Genomic DNA, 16,347 nt, shown 5'->3' with positions numbered 1-16,347 from the left:
TAGCGCCCGTGTCTATCATAAAAGATAAGGTTTCATTTAGAAAAAATTTACTTCCTAATTCTATTGCTGGGACTGATTGCCCTGGCTCTCGACCTTGTGAGCAGAAGAGGACTCGCTTATGGGGAAAACTTTCTGATTTAGGAACGTTGCTTCCCCTTCTTGTCCGTTCCCGTTTTCGTTTTTTTGTTCGTCGCTTTTAATTTTAGAACCCGCGATAAATTCCCGTTCTTGATCATGTTTTTTCTTGAGAAAGCATTGATTTGACTTGTGCCCTTTTCTCCTACAATAATAACAGGTAATTTTTTCATTATCTACACGTCCTTCTGATTTTCCTGATTTTCCTAATTTCCTACACTCGCTTTTAACATGGCCCAATTTTTTACAATATTCACACTGCACCTTTTTTCGTTTTGAATCATTGTTTTCGGCTTTAACATGTGCTACTCTTTTAACAGGAGTTTGTTTATTTTTAGCTTTATCGTTATTTTCTTTTTGTTCTGAATTTTCATTATTTTCATATTCACCGTTAGCTCGCTTCCAGCTTTGCAAAGTAACATCAAGTTTGGTAGCTAGAGAAATCGCTTCATCCAAGTCAGAAATGAGTTTACCATTTAGTTGCATAAAAATCTCTTTATCTAAACCACGAATAAAATTACCGATAGCAGTATCTTTGTATGCTTCACAACGCCCCACCCCTTTTTCATTAGGCATTGATTCTAGAGTTTTAGAAATTATTTTATTTAGAATTTGGTGAACACGTCCACCATATTCGGGGACGGATTCACCAGCGTTTCTTTTTATGTTTCCGAGTTTTTGACATAATTCTCCCACGTCTTCATGGGTTGAATATACCTGTTCTAAAGTTTTTAAAATATCCTCTAAACTTATTCCCATTCTGTCTTGGATGTGTTTCCTAGCTCCTCCCACAATTTTTGTCCTGATCAACATCGTTAAACAAGCTAAATCTTGTGGGTGGACCATCATAACTGCCGCCTTACAGTGATCAATGAACATTCTCACAGACAGGTTTTCACCATCGAATGTAGGAACAATGTTTTCCACGATTTTGGGGATATTGCTAGGATTCATTGTTCCAGCAATCGAGGCGAGGGAGCCTGCGGCCTGTAAAGAACCCGGTATGTTGGCATTCATGTGAGCATTTATTCCTAACATTGCAGGATTGACGTTAGATCGCAAAGCTAAAACGTTATTAGTGTTTGATCTAGAATTGTTTTCGCTACTCCAATTACTATCATTATCATTTACGTGAACAAGGGAATTTTGAGAAATTCGATCTGATTCTACATTAGTGTTTTGTTTACTTTTTCGACCTCGTTTTTTACGAGCCAACGGTACGTTATTATCATTAGTGGTATTAGATCTTGCGCTTGATCTAGTTGAACGCGGCATTTTCAGAATTAAATACAGTTATTACTAAAATATTACAATGAACATACAATTGGTATATTAATAGTTCAAACTTAGAAAAATTTCTTTTGTTCTACAACGAAATTTATTAAATAAGAAAATTAGATTTTATCGCAAAGATAAGTTTACTTACAATAATTATTTATTCGCAATATTTTTGAACATTTAACAGAATTCGTTATTTTGAAATGAAACATGAAATAAGTTTTATAGTTTTACACGTATATGTTTTTGACTTACAGTTTCTGATGTTTCAACCCTTAATTTGATGTTGGTTAAATAACAATTACATCCTTACACACACATTCAAAATCTCATTGGGTTTACCAGTCACAGGAAGCTGTCTGCAGTCTCAATAATTCTCGGGATAGCTGCTACTTTCCTCAAGTAAGTTCCAGGTTGTTGACACCTTGATGAGTCGACGTCTTTCACTGATTTATTTTAACTGTTTTTATTGTTCATAGAAATTAATTGCCTACGGTTATAAGGGAATATCGCGTGGTCCTGCTATAACCGTGTTCGATCTTTGGTACTCAAACGAATACCACTGGCTTCCAGAGTAAAAAAACCACGTCAAAAACTCTTGGAAGAAAATCGAGGCTTTAAAAGGATTTCACTGAGTTCATAATTGTACAAGTGTCAATTAAAATAATTTCACAGATTCTAATAAATTTGTGCAACCACTAAAATGTTTTGGTTTTCACTATATGTCTTCACATTAATGTTATTTTTTATTAAATTGTCAAGTATTTCATTTATGTTGTTTTCACTAAAGATTTGGAATGTCACTTTTTGAATTCTTGGCACCGCACTAATCAAATTGTTCTAAACAGTACCGACGGTTTCAAAAGAAAAACCCTTTCAACGTCCTATCACAGGTGCAGCATCCCACCGCTGTCACCAAAAATTGTCACGTCCCAACTTCGATAATAGGGATTTTTGATTATTAAAAATGATGGGGATTTTATGCTGCTAGAACACTAAAGTGTACCCTGTAAATAGGAGGGAGATTCAACTTCTACTTCAAATGATAACAACAGAAATACTTTTAACTTGTCACTTTAATGAACATTAAGGGAAAAAGGTTACAAATTTGAGCCGAAGGATTACAACATGTAATCGGTCTGAGTGCTCGGAGATATCTGTCGAGATGAGATCCTGTGGTCCATGGGTCCCCATAGGACCCTGCGCGCGTTGAGTAGAGGGGATGACTACCCCTTCCTTTGAACTTCCCTGTGACCAATACAACCCTGACGGAGTGTTATTTTACAAGTTATTTACACATTCATACTATTTATTCATTATTTAAATTTAACATTAACAATATATGAAGTTAATTAATATTTGTTTCGTTAATTATCAAATATATAATAATCGGTTTCAGTTAAATTCATTCGGAGTATTATAATTACATTTTGCTTCTGTATATTTAATTACCATAGAATTATGGTAACTTTGAATTACTAATAAGATATTACAATAAACGTAGATAATTTGTTATTATTTATTATTATTATTATTATTGTTATTTAATTAATCAATAAATTAATTAATAAATTCTGTACATGTGGTTATAACTTTTATCATTAATTAAGAGTATCTAATTATTTAACTAGTAATGAAATGATAAACAGTAATCAATTTATAATCGTTGTTTTATAAAATTGTTAATGACATACATAGAATTAAAGATATGAAATTCATATCAAATTTGAATATTGTAATTAAATAGAAAACTCATTTCTTTTTCTTATATACGAACGATGAGTCATAGGTTTTTCCTGACGGTACAATACCCTTTTTTTTTATACCGGGGACTCGAGTAAGGCCCGAGTCCCACGGTCCCTTTTTTTATTGCTACCACATGTTTGGGTTTTCCCAACGGTTTCGAAGTTCGGAAAGATGTATTTCTCAAAAGGCTATTTTTTTATAGAAATAAACTCTATTTCTTTTCAATTCTAATTTTTTTGTGTCCTACGTGACATTTGCCTCATTTTCGCAGACTATTTCAACATCTGTAATTTTAACTATTATTCCTTTTCAAAAAGCAGCACATGTTTGGTTGCCATTCTATTTCGTTCTTTAGATTTTTTGCATGTGATAAAATTCTTTACGGGAATAAGCAAATAAATGCATGTGTTTTTATTTTACATTAAAATTCAATTATTATATTGATATTAATTTTGAATCTTAGCGCTATTACCTAGTTTCTTCCGTACGAAGAGTTACGTAGTGTTTTTCCCTAGCGGAGAATTACGTGAATTTAGGCCTGCCGTCACACATTAATTTATTGTACACTCAATAACATATATGCTTTCCTTCCGGTTTAGACAACTTTTTGAAAAGTGGTGTGCCTTCTATAATAATGTTTTAAGTCTATGGCGTATGGTCCACATCACGCCATAGACTTAAAACATTCATATAGAAGGCACACCACTTTTCTCAAAAAAAATTTAACTAAAAAAATTTTTCTTTATATCAATTATTTTTAATAATTTTTGCAAAAGTTTTTTAATAATATTCAAATTCATTTGTTCGCAATTCAATTATACACGAAATTTCGTTTATTTGAAAATTCTTTAATTATAATTATATATTGGAAAATAAAAGCATAAAATAATTTTTTAAAAAAAATTCAGTTAAATTTTTTGCAAAAAAATTAATTTTGCATAATTGTTAGTTAAAAGTATGAAAAATTCAGATTTTCAAAGATTTTAATTTAAAACATTTTCAAAAATAAATTTCAAACTCTATATTTGCTTTTAATATTCAATTATTATCTAAAATGTTAACAGAAATTCATTTTTTAATCTCAATTTTTATTAAAATTAAATTATTTAAATACAAAAAATAAATAATTTATTGAATTATTGAATGTTTCTATTAAAATTCAATTCTCATATAAGATATTTTACGAATAAATTTTTAAATTGATGACGAATTTAAAAAAAAATTTTAAGGATAACTATATACAATTTTCGAAGAATTCGATTAAAATTGAATTAAAAATAATTGAATTTTTTCTATGAGTTTCATGATTTATGAAAATAATTTAATTTCTAAAAAAAATGTATTATTTACGAAAATAATTGAATCTTTGTAAAAAATTGTTTATGAAAATAATGAAATTATTATACGAAGAAATTTCTATCAAATTTGCAAAAAAATTGAATTTCTTTGTAAATAATTGAATTCTTGTGATATTTTTATTATTTTTATGAAAATAATTAAATGCTTTCGTAGAATTTTATCCAAATTTGAATTCTCTTGGAAAATTTTATTAAAATAATATATAGATATTGAAAATTATTGAATTTAGAAAAACTTTTGAAAATAATTGAAATTTTGCTAAGAAATTTATTAAATTTCATTAAAATAATTGAATTTTGGAGAAGAATTTTATTATTTTTTAAAGATAATTGAATGTTTGATGAGAATTTTTTTAAATTTTTGAACATATAATTGAATTTTTGCAATCATTTGTAACTTCTCTAAAATGCAATTTTTTTAGTGTTTTTAATTGAAATCTTTTATAAATTCATTATTTTTAATAATTTTTAAAAAAGTATTTTTAGAATTTTCAAATTTATTTATTTTTTTTGAACTGAAATTCATTTTTAAATCAATTTTAATTAAAAAATTCTACTCGTATTCAATTATAATTGAATACAAATTAAAATAACATATTGAATATTTGAATGTTTCTTAACATTGAATTTTTATAAAGAATTTTATCAACAAATTTTTAAATAATTGAATTCATTTGACGAATTTAAAAAAAAATTGTGAGAATAATTACATTCTTTGAGAAATTCGATTTAATTGGATTAGAATTTTAAAATAATTCAAATTCTGCATTGAGTTTTATTATTTGTCATAATAATTGAATCGCTAAGAAGAATTTACAAATTTTTGAACATAATGGAATATCTGAGAAGGATTTTATAACTTTTGAAAATAATAATTTCTGCAATAACTTGTAATTGTTAGTTAAAAATTTGAAAGTTTCCGATTTTCAAGGATTTTAATTTGAAAACCTTTTTAAAATTTAATTATTTCTAAAGATTTAGATTATATGGCTTTTAAAATTCAATATAATTGTTTAAATTTTAAATAAAATTTAAATTTATATAAATTTTTTTTAGAAAATTCTACGAGAATTCAATTATTTAAATACAAATAACATAATTTACTAAAAATTTGAATGTTTTTTAACATTGAATTCTCATAAAGAATTTTATCAACAAATTTTTAAATAATTGAATTCTTTTGATGAATTTTAATAAAATTTTTAAGCCTCCAATTACATTTTTCGAGGAATTCGATTAAAATTTTATTTAAAATAATTGAAATTCTGGACGAAAATAATTGCAGACCTCGGATATTATAACATTTTCGACTTTTTCGACTATTTTCAAAAAATGCGACTTATTCTTCCGACTTATTTTAAAAAATTACGACTTTTTCGACTTTTTTTCCAAATATTGCAATAATATTTTTAGTATAAAATGAAACTTATTTCGATTTTTATATACAGTGTGAAAAATAACTATAGACAAATCTCCAAAAATTATTTTTTAATAATTTCTCTAATTAAATTTCCGAAATTTACAATTGAAAAGAGTTTCAATAAATATTGCAATTTTGTCAAATTTAATTGAAAATAATTGATTTTTTAAAAGTGTTTTATAAAAATTTCTGAAAATCAACTTTTGAAGAATTTTAATTGCAAATTTTGATAATAATTGAAATTGAATTCCTCGGAAGAATTTAAGTTTTAAACAAAATCTTAATATATTTCGAATAAATTCAATTATTTTCTAAAATCTTAATAAATTTTTCGAAACAATTCAATTTCTTTTATAAATAGCAAAATTATTCGTAAGAATTCAATTATTTTTATAAATAGTAAAATTCTTTGCAGGAATTCAATTATTTTCAAAACATCTTTAATTGAATTTCTCGAAAGAATTCAAATATTTCCATAAAATTCAATTATTTCCAAAAATTTTTAATAATTTCTTCGAAACAATTCAACTATTTTTATAAATTACTAAATAAATTTTCAAAATTTACAATAAAAAAGAATTTCAATAATTGAAATTTTGTCAAAATTTAATTGAAAATAATTGATTTTTTTCAAAGTGTTTGATAAAAATTTTTGAAAATCAACTTTCAAAGAATTTTAATTGCAAATTTTGAAAATAATTGATTTCTCAAAAATTTTTATGAAAAATCTTCTAGTTTAAATTTAAAAATGGTGATTAATGAAAATTCGCTACAAAAAAATTATATTAAAATAATTTGGATAAAAATAATTCTTAGAATTTTAGCATTCTAATTTTTTAAAATTAAATTATTTTCAATATTTTTAAATACAAATTTCCAAAAATTCAAATACATACAAAAAATAATAACATTAACATTTTTTACAATTACTTTTAACATTTTAACAACATATGACTTTTTTAGATTTATTAAAATTTTGGAGAAATCGCGTTTATATTAATAATTAAAATTCTTTAAAAATTCAATTATTTTTTTAATAGAATTTACCAAATTGCAATTGTTTGGAAATTTTTTAATTTTATATAATTGGAAAACTATTATCTTTTATAAATTATTTTAAAAATATTTTTGAAAAATTAATTTTAAGAATTTCTTTATTGTAATTTTTTGAAAATTAATTAATAACTTAAAAAACTTAAAAACTTAAACTTTCGGAAAATTATTAAAAATAATTGATTTCGTGAAGAAGTTTGATAAAAAGTTGTAGAAAATAATTGAATTTTAAGAGAATTAAAGTTGTAATTTTTAGAAGTTATTAAATTTCAGAAGGTTTTAAATAGAAATTTAAAAAATTTTATTCCCGTATAAAAACAAACAAGAAGTATTTAAATATTTATTTAACGAAATTATTCAAGTTTTAAAAAATTAAATTTTGAAATCAGTGAAAGATCAAAAGAATAAAAAATAAAATTTTTGTGACGACACTGAATTAAGTAAAGGACTTTTTCAACTTTTTTTCTATTTTAAATCGATAAAAAGCGACTTTTTTTTGCACCTTAAAGTCGATCCGAGGTCTGTAATTGAATCCCTTTAAAAATTTTATTATTTCTGAAAATAATTGAATTATTGCAAAGAAATTTATTAAAAATTTGTAAATAATTGAATCTCTGTGAAATTTCTATTATTTTATGAAAATAATTAAATGTTTGCTTAGAATTAATTTATGAAATTTTTTTTTAAATAATTGAATTCTTATGGGAAATTTTATTAAAAAATAGAGATTAAAAATCATAGAAATGAGGAAAATTTTTTGAAATTTTCCCAAGAATTTTATTAAAATTTTAGAAAATATTTGAATTTCTAAGAAGAATTTTTGTTAATTTCTATAAAGATAATTGAAATTTTTGACGAGAATTTAAAAAAATTTATGACCATGCTTGAATTTCAGCGAGGAATTTTATTTACTTTTGAAAATAATTCAATTTCTCCAAGCATTTGTAATTTCTTTAAAATTCTCCATTATTATATCGTACAATTTACGAACTTTTTCTTCCTTTACAATCAAATTAAGAACTTTACGTACTTTTTTAAAAAAAAACTGACTCTTTTACCGATTTTAAGCCAGAATTTACGGGTCTAGTTCGAGTTCTGAAATATAGAAAAAAAAATTAAATTTTTGTGTAGAAATTTTTTTTTCGTCTATAAAACGATTTTTTACCAAAATAGCAAAAGAGTGTCCTGATAATATTAAGTTCAGGTCAATTCGATCTGGAAAAAACCACCTGTAATTTCAATTGTAAACAAATTATAAAATTCAACAATTTTTTTTAAATAACAAAGTCATTTTTTTTTTTATTAAAAAAAGAACATGGAAAAATATCTCTTAAGTTATACCATAAATAATGAACTTTGCAAATAAAAACTATAATCTATAATATAAAAAAAAAGTCAACACATTTTTTCTAACAAATAGAATACTGATAGTAGAAAAAAAATACTATAATCTAATATTATAGAGAACGAACAAAACATAATATTATTTCCTACTTTGGTTTGTCATTTTTTTCAAATTTTTTGAAAAAATTTCTTAACTTTTCCATCAAATGGTTTTTTTTCTCATTTATGATTTAACAAACATATCTTTTTTAAACGCGTTCATAATATTTTTCATATCATTGTTCGTTAAGTAACTAAATATCTCCTGTTCAATCAAGTAAGGCCAATTGTACTTTATCAATTTTTTCAAAAACTTAACACTCTCGTCTAGTAGAATTTTCCTAACCTTCGCATTTTTTAGTTTTTCCATCACGAACGGGGAGAACTCGGGAAATTTCGATTTTTCTTGTGGCTCGAGGTAAAACTTTTCATGAGTCGCATTCCTTGCGAAGGAGACAAGTTTCTTGGTACTGCCCACCAAGAGATCGTAGTACGTCACATTGCCCGAAATTTCGCTAACGCGCATTTCTTTCACCTCGTCTAGGCACTTCTGATAATATTTAACAACATATTTCGATGTTAAAAGCAGGGAATTTTTTTCGCTCACCTCCTCGTCTATTGCTTGCCGGCGGACTATTTCCCTAACTATTTTCTTTACAATTTCGCGAAATGGAAGAGATTTTTGATTTCTGTATCGATCCTGCAGACGCTTGAGGTAGTAGGCATCGTAGGACTCGTTGAATAGTTCGTCGCTTGTGTTCGCGTCTCGTGGATAAATTGCCTCAATGCTTTCGGAGAGTTTTTTGGCTTTTACAATCGAATCATTTAATGGTTCGTTCAGGTTGATGTCCGCGTGGTAGAGGAGTAATTTTTGAACCAAACCCGGCAGACTACGTTCTACGGCCAATTGAAGCGGTGTTTTTCCCTGAATTATAATATTCGGATTCGCATCGTTCTGTAGGAGGAGCTCGAGGAGTTCTTCACGACAGTCCTTCCAGTTTTTTGTTTTTTCGTCGTAGTCCTTGTTGAGAATGATCCAGAGTGGAGAACGATTTTCAAAACACTTGTTAGCGTCCGTACCGTACATGAGAATTTTTCTTATGATTTCCAATTTCGAACAATTTCCAGTGAGTGCGAAATAGAGTAGCGGAGAAGTGGTACCGGAGTTCTGGTTTAGTTTCGCTCGTCGCTCCAGAAGAAACTGGACAATTGGGAAATTATTCTCGTTTACGGCATGAAAAATAGGCGTTAGATTCGAACTGTCCTTTGATTCGATACTGAATCCTCTTTTTAGGAATTTCTCCACTATTTCCCGTGTTCCTTTCTTTGCCGCAAGGGAAAATGCGTCTGCAAGTTTTTCCACTTTCTCTTCATTGAGAATAATATCAACGATTTTTGAATTTCTCCCCACGATCGCAATGTGTAACGGCAGTATTTCGTCATTACCCGGGGAATAATAACTAGATTTTGGAATATTGATATCAGCGCCAGATTTCATGAGAATCTCGACAATTTTTGTTTGGTTTGACTTAACGGCGATTATCAGGGCCGTACCTTCGTGGGAGGTTTTTGCGTTCACGTCGACATTGTGTTTAAGCAATAATTTGACGATATTGAGATTTTGCTTCTCGACGGCGTAGTGAAGGAGGGGTTTTCTTCGGTGTTCGATATTGGGATCGACTTTTGTCTTCAAAATTTTCTCGGCGCAGGTCTCCAGGTCGTTTTCAATGGCGACGCCAAGTGGGGTTAGAAAACCGGCCTGTGAATTCGTTTGCGATGTGGATGCATGAAAAACTAGCAACTCGGCTAGTTTCACGTTCTTCTTTAAACATTCGGTGCTGAAGATTCGGGTATATTTACTTTTTAGTGTGGTATTCGCTCCGGCGATTAATAATTGACGGATTGTCTTCTCGTCCTCGTTTTTTATCGCCAAGGAAAGTGGTGTGTGTTTCGAGAAAGATTCCTCAAAATTTACATTCGCTCCCTTTCGAATCAAAAGTTTCACAATCGCGAGGTCCTTGCGTTTAGTGGCGAAATGCAGAGCAGTGTAGCCGCCGAGCGTCCCTTTGATACCGATTTCACTCATTTGATAACTGCCGAAATTTAGAATCTTCGCGTAATTTGACATTTGTTTCGGAGTCACTTTCTTGATGTGCGCATTCACGTCCGCGCCGTTCTGAACGAGGAGCTGAATAATTGGACTATTACCACTGTAAGAGGCTGCTAAGAGAGGAGTCGAGAATGTATTTTTACAGTTGACTTTTGCTCCATTCTCCAGAAGCAAAATAACAATATTCTTATGTCCCTGCTGACAAGCGGCGTGCATAGGCGCTAAGGAATTATTGCATGTTCCATTTGGATCGACCTTTTTTTTTAACATAAGTTCCACGATATTTTTATGCCCATAGTAGGCCCCGAGGTACATCACCAACAAACCTTCTTTCCATTCCGTCGATCTTTGCTCCGTTTCTTCGGAAAGAATTTCCACAATTTCCGAATTTCCCGCAATCGCCGCTGACAATAGTGGAGTTTCGATGTCAAACGATCCGGCCGCATCGACATTCGCGCCATTCTTCAAAAGAGTCGTTATCACGCATTTATTCTTCTGCTCCACCGCAATGTGAAGTGGAGTCAACCCGGAGTTTGAAGTCAAATTCGGCGACACACCAGCTTTGAGGAACAATTCCACAAAATCGATTTTGTTCTCCTTAACAGCAATGTGTAGCGGAGTTGAACCATTTTCACCCCTCGAGACGAATAACACCGTCGGGTCTTTGAAGATTTCCAAAAAAATATTCACAACAAAATGCGAACCATTCATCACCGCTAATTCCAGCGCCGTATTTCCTTTTTCGTCCAAACTCTCCAAACTTATACGAAAATTTAACAAAATACGAATCATTACTTCATCCTCCTTCTCCACGGCGCAATGCAAAATCGACTTATTCCCACTTTTCATCATCTTCTGATATTTCAGAAAAATTTCATTTTTCGGAAAAATCAATTTTTTGAACTTTGAACTATTTCTAAAGAAATCTAAAATTATTCTCAAAGTTTCCGAATCGGTTTCCGAGGTTTCTAAAGCTGAATTCAAAATAGTTTTCCCGTCATCGTCAGCTAGTTGATATTTAGCGCCTTTTGTTAATAAAAGCGAAACTACTGATGAAAGATTATTTTTCACTGCAAGTGAGAGAGGAGTTTGCTCATCCTTTGTCTCTACATTTAAGTTGCAATTTTTCACATTAATAAGCGTTGAAATTATTTGTAAATTATTCGAAAGACACGCTTGGTGCAATGGTCTTAGACCATTAGAATTTTGATCATTTAAATCGGGTTTGTATTTTAGGATAATTTTCAAAATTTCAACATTCCCTTTTTCGATCGCCAAAGAAAGAATCGATTTCTTCGGTCTTCCCGTCGAGCTGTTCACTGGAAATCCATTTATTAGGAGGAATTTTAATATCTCTGAGAATTCCAAAGACGTCGCTGTCCAAACAATCGTTTCTTGTTCCAAATTTTTCAGAGTTAATTTTGATTTACTGTTTATTAATTTTTTTGTCAACGGAAAGTCGCCACTTCGCACGGCCTTTATAATGTCTGGATACATCTTTTCAAACCTGTAATATTAGTAATTTATTATTAGAATATTTTCGTATTTTATAATTTTATTTTAGGTGGTTCTGTCCGAGTTAAATAAGAAAAAATATTATAAAAATATTGTTACTGTAATTTCTTCAAAAATATTTTCAATTCAATTCTTCATTTCTAGAATATTTTAAACTAAAATTCTTTTTTAAAACAATTTTTTTAATAATTTTTGAAAAAGTTCTTCTTTGAGAATTAAATCCATTTGTTTAGAATTCAATTTTACCTAAACTTTCGATTATTCTGACATTCTTCAATTAAATAAATTAGAAATTAAAAACTTTAAATATTAAAAAAAAAAGTTCCATTAAACTTTTTGAGAAAAATTAATTCTAAATTTCATTAAAAATCTTGTCAAGAATTTAATTATTTTTATAGATAATAAAATTATCATGCAGGAATTCAATTATTCTCAAGAAAATTTGAATAAACTTCTTTGAAATAATTCAATTATTTTTAAAATTGACAAAATTCTTCGCAAGAATATTCAATTATTTTCAAAATTGATAAAATTCTCAGCAAGAATTCAATTATTTTTAAAAATGATAAAATTCTTCGTAAATATTCAATTATATTCAATATTAATTTTTACGTAATTTCGATTATTCTGACATTCTTTAATTAAAATATATATTTGAAAATAAAAACTTTAAGAATTAAAGAAAAATTCAATTAAACTTTTTTAAAAAATAAATTTTACTGAATTGTTAATTAAAAGTATGAAAAGTTCAAATTTTCTCAAAAGATTATAATTTGAAAACTTTTTTAAAATTCAATTATTTCTAAAAATTTACGCTATATTGCTTTCAATATTCAATAATAATCTAAAATTTTAACTGAAATTTTTTTTTAAATTAATATTTACTAGAAAAATCCACGAGAATTCAATTATTTAAATACAAAAATAAATATTTTATTAAATAATTGAATGTTTCTTGAAATTGAATTTTTATAAAGACTTTTATCAAACAAATTTTTATAAAATTTTTAAAAATAAGTTTATTTTTCGGAAATTTGATTAAAATTTTATTAAAAATAATTGAATTTCTCCAAGGAGAAAAGAGTTTTTTTAAACTTTTTTTTTTATAAGAATTTTTGAAAATAATTGAAATTTTGCCAAGAATTTTATTAAATTTTTTGAAAATATTTGAATTTCGGAGAAAAATTTATAAAGATTATTGAAATTTTGACGAGAATTTTTGTAAATTGTTGAACACAATTATATTTCTGCTAAGAATTATCCTACTTTTGAAAATAATTGAATTCTTGAGACGAATTTTATTAAAATGTCTTTTTAAATAATTAAATATTCTTTTGGTGAAATTTAATAAAATTTTTAAGAATAATTACATTTTTCGAAGAATTCGTTTACAATTGTATTAAAAATAATTGAAATCCTGCGATGAATTTTTTTATTTATGAAAATAATTGAATTCCAAAAGAGAATTTTATTATTTACAAGAATAATATTTGAATCTTGTAAAAATTTTATTATTTATGAAAATAATTGAATCTCTGTAAAAAATTGTTTATGAAAATAATGGAATTATTACCTAACAGAAAAAATTCAATTCTTTGTAAATAATTGAATTCCTGTGATATTTTTATTATTTATGAAAATAATTAAATGTTTTTGTAGAAATTTTTTCCAAATTTGTTTTAAATAATTGAATTTTTTTTGAAAAATTTTGTTCAAATAGTAGATATTGAAAATCATTGAATTAAGGATAATTTTTGAAAATAATTAAAAATTGCCAAGAATTGTATTTAAATTTTTGAAAATAATTGAATATTGCCAAGAATTGTATTAAAATTTTTGAAAAAAATTGAATTTCTGATAAGAATTATATTATTCATAAAAATAATTAAAATTTTGATGAGATTTTTAAAAAATTTGCTAACATAATTTAATTTCTGCGTAGAATTTTATTACTTTTGAAGATAATTGAATTTCGAAGAAGAATTTTATTATTTATAAAGATAATTGAAATTTTGACGAGAATTTTTTTAAAGTTTTTTATTATAATTGAATTTTTGCCAAGAATTATTAAATTTTTAAAAATTTACGCTTTTTTGTTTTTAATATTCAATTATTATTATCTTAAAAAGCTTGTACGGAAATTCATTTTTAAATCAATTCTTATTAGAAAATTCTACGAAAATTCAATTATTTAAATAAAAATTTAATTTATTGAATAATTGAATGCTTCTAAAAATTGAATTCTCATAAAGAATTTTATCAACAAATTTTGAAATAATTGAATTCTTTTGACGAATTTTTATAAAATTTTGAAGAATAATTACATTTTTCGAGGAATTCGATTAAAATTGAATTAAAAATAATTGACTTCAGGAAAATTTTCGAAAATAATTGAAATTTTGCCAAGAATTTTAAGAAAATTTTTGGAAATAATTGAATTTTGGAGAAGAATTTTATTATTTCTAAAGATGATTGCAATTTTAACGAGAATTTTTTAAACATTTTTGAACATAATTAAATTTTTTTTAAAATTGAATGTTTTTTAAAATTGAATTCTTATACATAATTTTATCAACAAATTTTTAAATAATTGAATTTCTTTGACAAATTTTAATAAAATTTTGAAGAATAATTACATTTTTCAAGGAATTCGATTAAAATTGTATTAAAAATAATTGAAATTCTGCAATGAGTTTTATTACTTTTTGAAAATAATTCAATTATTGCGAAGAATTTTATAAAAAAAAGTTTCAAACAATTGATTTTTTTCAAAAAAATGTAAGCAAATTTTAGTTTTAATAATTGAATTCCTGTTTAATTTTTTTTGTTTTTTAAATAATTGAATATACGTTGAGAATTTTATTAAAATTTTTGTTTAATAATTGAATTTTTTGGGGGAATTTCATTAAAATAGTAGATCATTGAATTAAGAAAAATTTTTGAAAATAAATGAAATTTTGCCATGAATTTTATTAAAATTTTTGAAAATAATTAAATTTCATTTTACCTTTGAAAATAATTGAATTCTTGTGATGAATATTATTATTTATGAAAATAATTGAATATTTTCGAAGAATTTTGCTATTCATTTATAATGATAATTAAAATGGTAGGTAACTTTTTTTTTGAACATATTATATAAATCTTAAAAATTCGTATTTCGTAACGTTGAACCACCTAAAGAAATTAAATGAAAAATTTTATACATACCAAACTGACTGTAACGGATAAAAAAAAAGTCAGAGAACAACACTAATTTCCGTGGTATGCATCAAAATTTCTCGAATAAGCTGAAAATAAAAGATAATAACATTGAAAAAGAATTTTTTAAAAAAAATTTTAGGATTTGCTTCTGAATTTTAATAATTTCTAAGAGCTACAATTATTATAACCCTTCCAAAATTCAATTATTTTCTACAATTACTAACATTAGAATTATTTTCCCTGACAAAATTCTTTTTACAGGAAAATATAAAAGTTAATAAAAAAGTGAGTAAAATTTTTCAAAATACTTTTAAATAATTTTTGAAATTATTTTTTCTGGAAATCAGGGAAAAATAAAATTAAATATTTGTGGCAACCCTGATAACCCAAAACTTATAAATTAAAATTTTCGAAAAATATTTCTAACCTTAAAAAAATATAATGACATATACTTTTTCTTTAAAATTTACCTTAAATTATAAAACAAAATGTTTGTAATAAATAGAAAAAAAATCACTTAATTTCAACCTAAAAAATAAATTCTTTTTAAATTTTTTAAAAGACATGAAAAAAAACCGTTCTTACCCTTTTTTTATTAATTGCAACCGCAAGAAAAGAAATAATTCTCGCCGACCAGTTTGAACTTGCTAAATTCGTTTAATTTACCCCTTCTTCTCGCGATTATTAAATATTATATTTTGCACAAAAAAATGTACTATTTTTTAGAATATAAAAAATACTAATAGAAAATGGATAAAATAATAAACATTTTTTTATAGTAAACGGGTTTTTTCATGTTATTTCTTTTTTTTTATTTAAATTAAAAAAGAAAGAAAAGTAAGGTTAAAATAATTTATCTCACCTGTTTATGACGACGATTACAATAACACTGTTCGATTTTGTTTTTGTGATTTAAAAAGACAGTTGAAGTCGTTTTGATCTGTCGATGTGTGCAGTGTGGAAGGCGCGGAAAGTGGAAAACAATGTTAAAGGTGCTGTCACACTTCTGCAAAAGGACACAGTCGAGCAAGGTTGGGAAGGTACAAACGGTAAAAACTACTATTCACATTTCGGATTCTCTACCAATATATTAATAATAAAGTACGTTTTATATACACAACTCGTTAATCATTTCTGTGTTTATT

The 16,347-nt window shown here is 26.1% G+C and overlaps 1 protein-coding gene across 1 annotated transcript; it reads right to left on the bottom strand.

Annotated features, from left to right (window-relative positions):
* Positions 1 to 8,408: 8,408 nt before the first annotated feature.
* On the bottom strand, positions 8,409 to 16,197 carry LOC122502630 (ankyrin-1-like). Its single transcript, XM_043612781.1, has 3 exons — positions 16,065 to 16,197; positions 15,209 to 15,288; positions 8,409 to 11,990 (listed from the first exon to the last, which is right to left on the bottom strand). Exon 3 carries the CDS (start codon positions 11,978 to 11,980, stop codon positions 8,558 to 8,560), a length of 3,423 nt encoding a protein of 1,140 aa, XP_043468716.1. The 5' UTR covers positions 11,981 to 11,990; positions 15,209 to 15,288; positions 16,065 to 16,197; the 3' UTR covers positions 8,409 to 8,557.
* Positions 16,198 to 16,347: the final 150 nt, after the last annotated feature.

This window comes from Leptopilina heterotoma, unplaced genomic scaffold (assembly GCF_015476425.1).
Source record: "Leptopilina heterotoma isolate Lh14 unplaced genomic scaffold, ASM1547642v1 Lhet_235, whole genome shotgun sequence".
Taxonomy (NCBI): Eukaryota; Metazoa; Arthropoda; class Insecta; order Hymenoptera; family Figitidae; genus Leptopilina; species Leptopilina heterotoma.
Note: the sequence above shows the minus strand (reverse complement) of the source record. Positions and strands in the feature narration are given on the sequence as shown.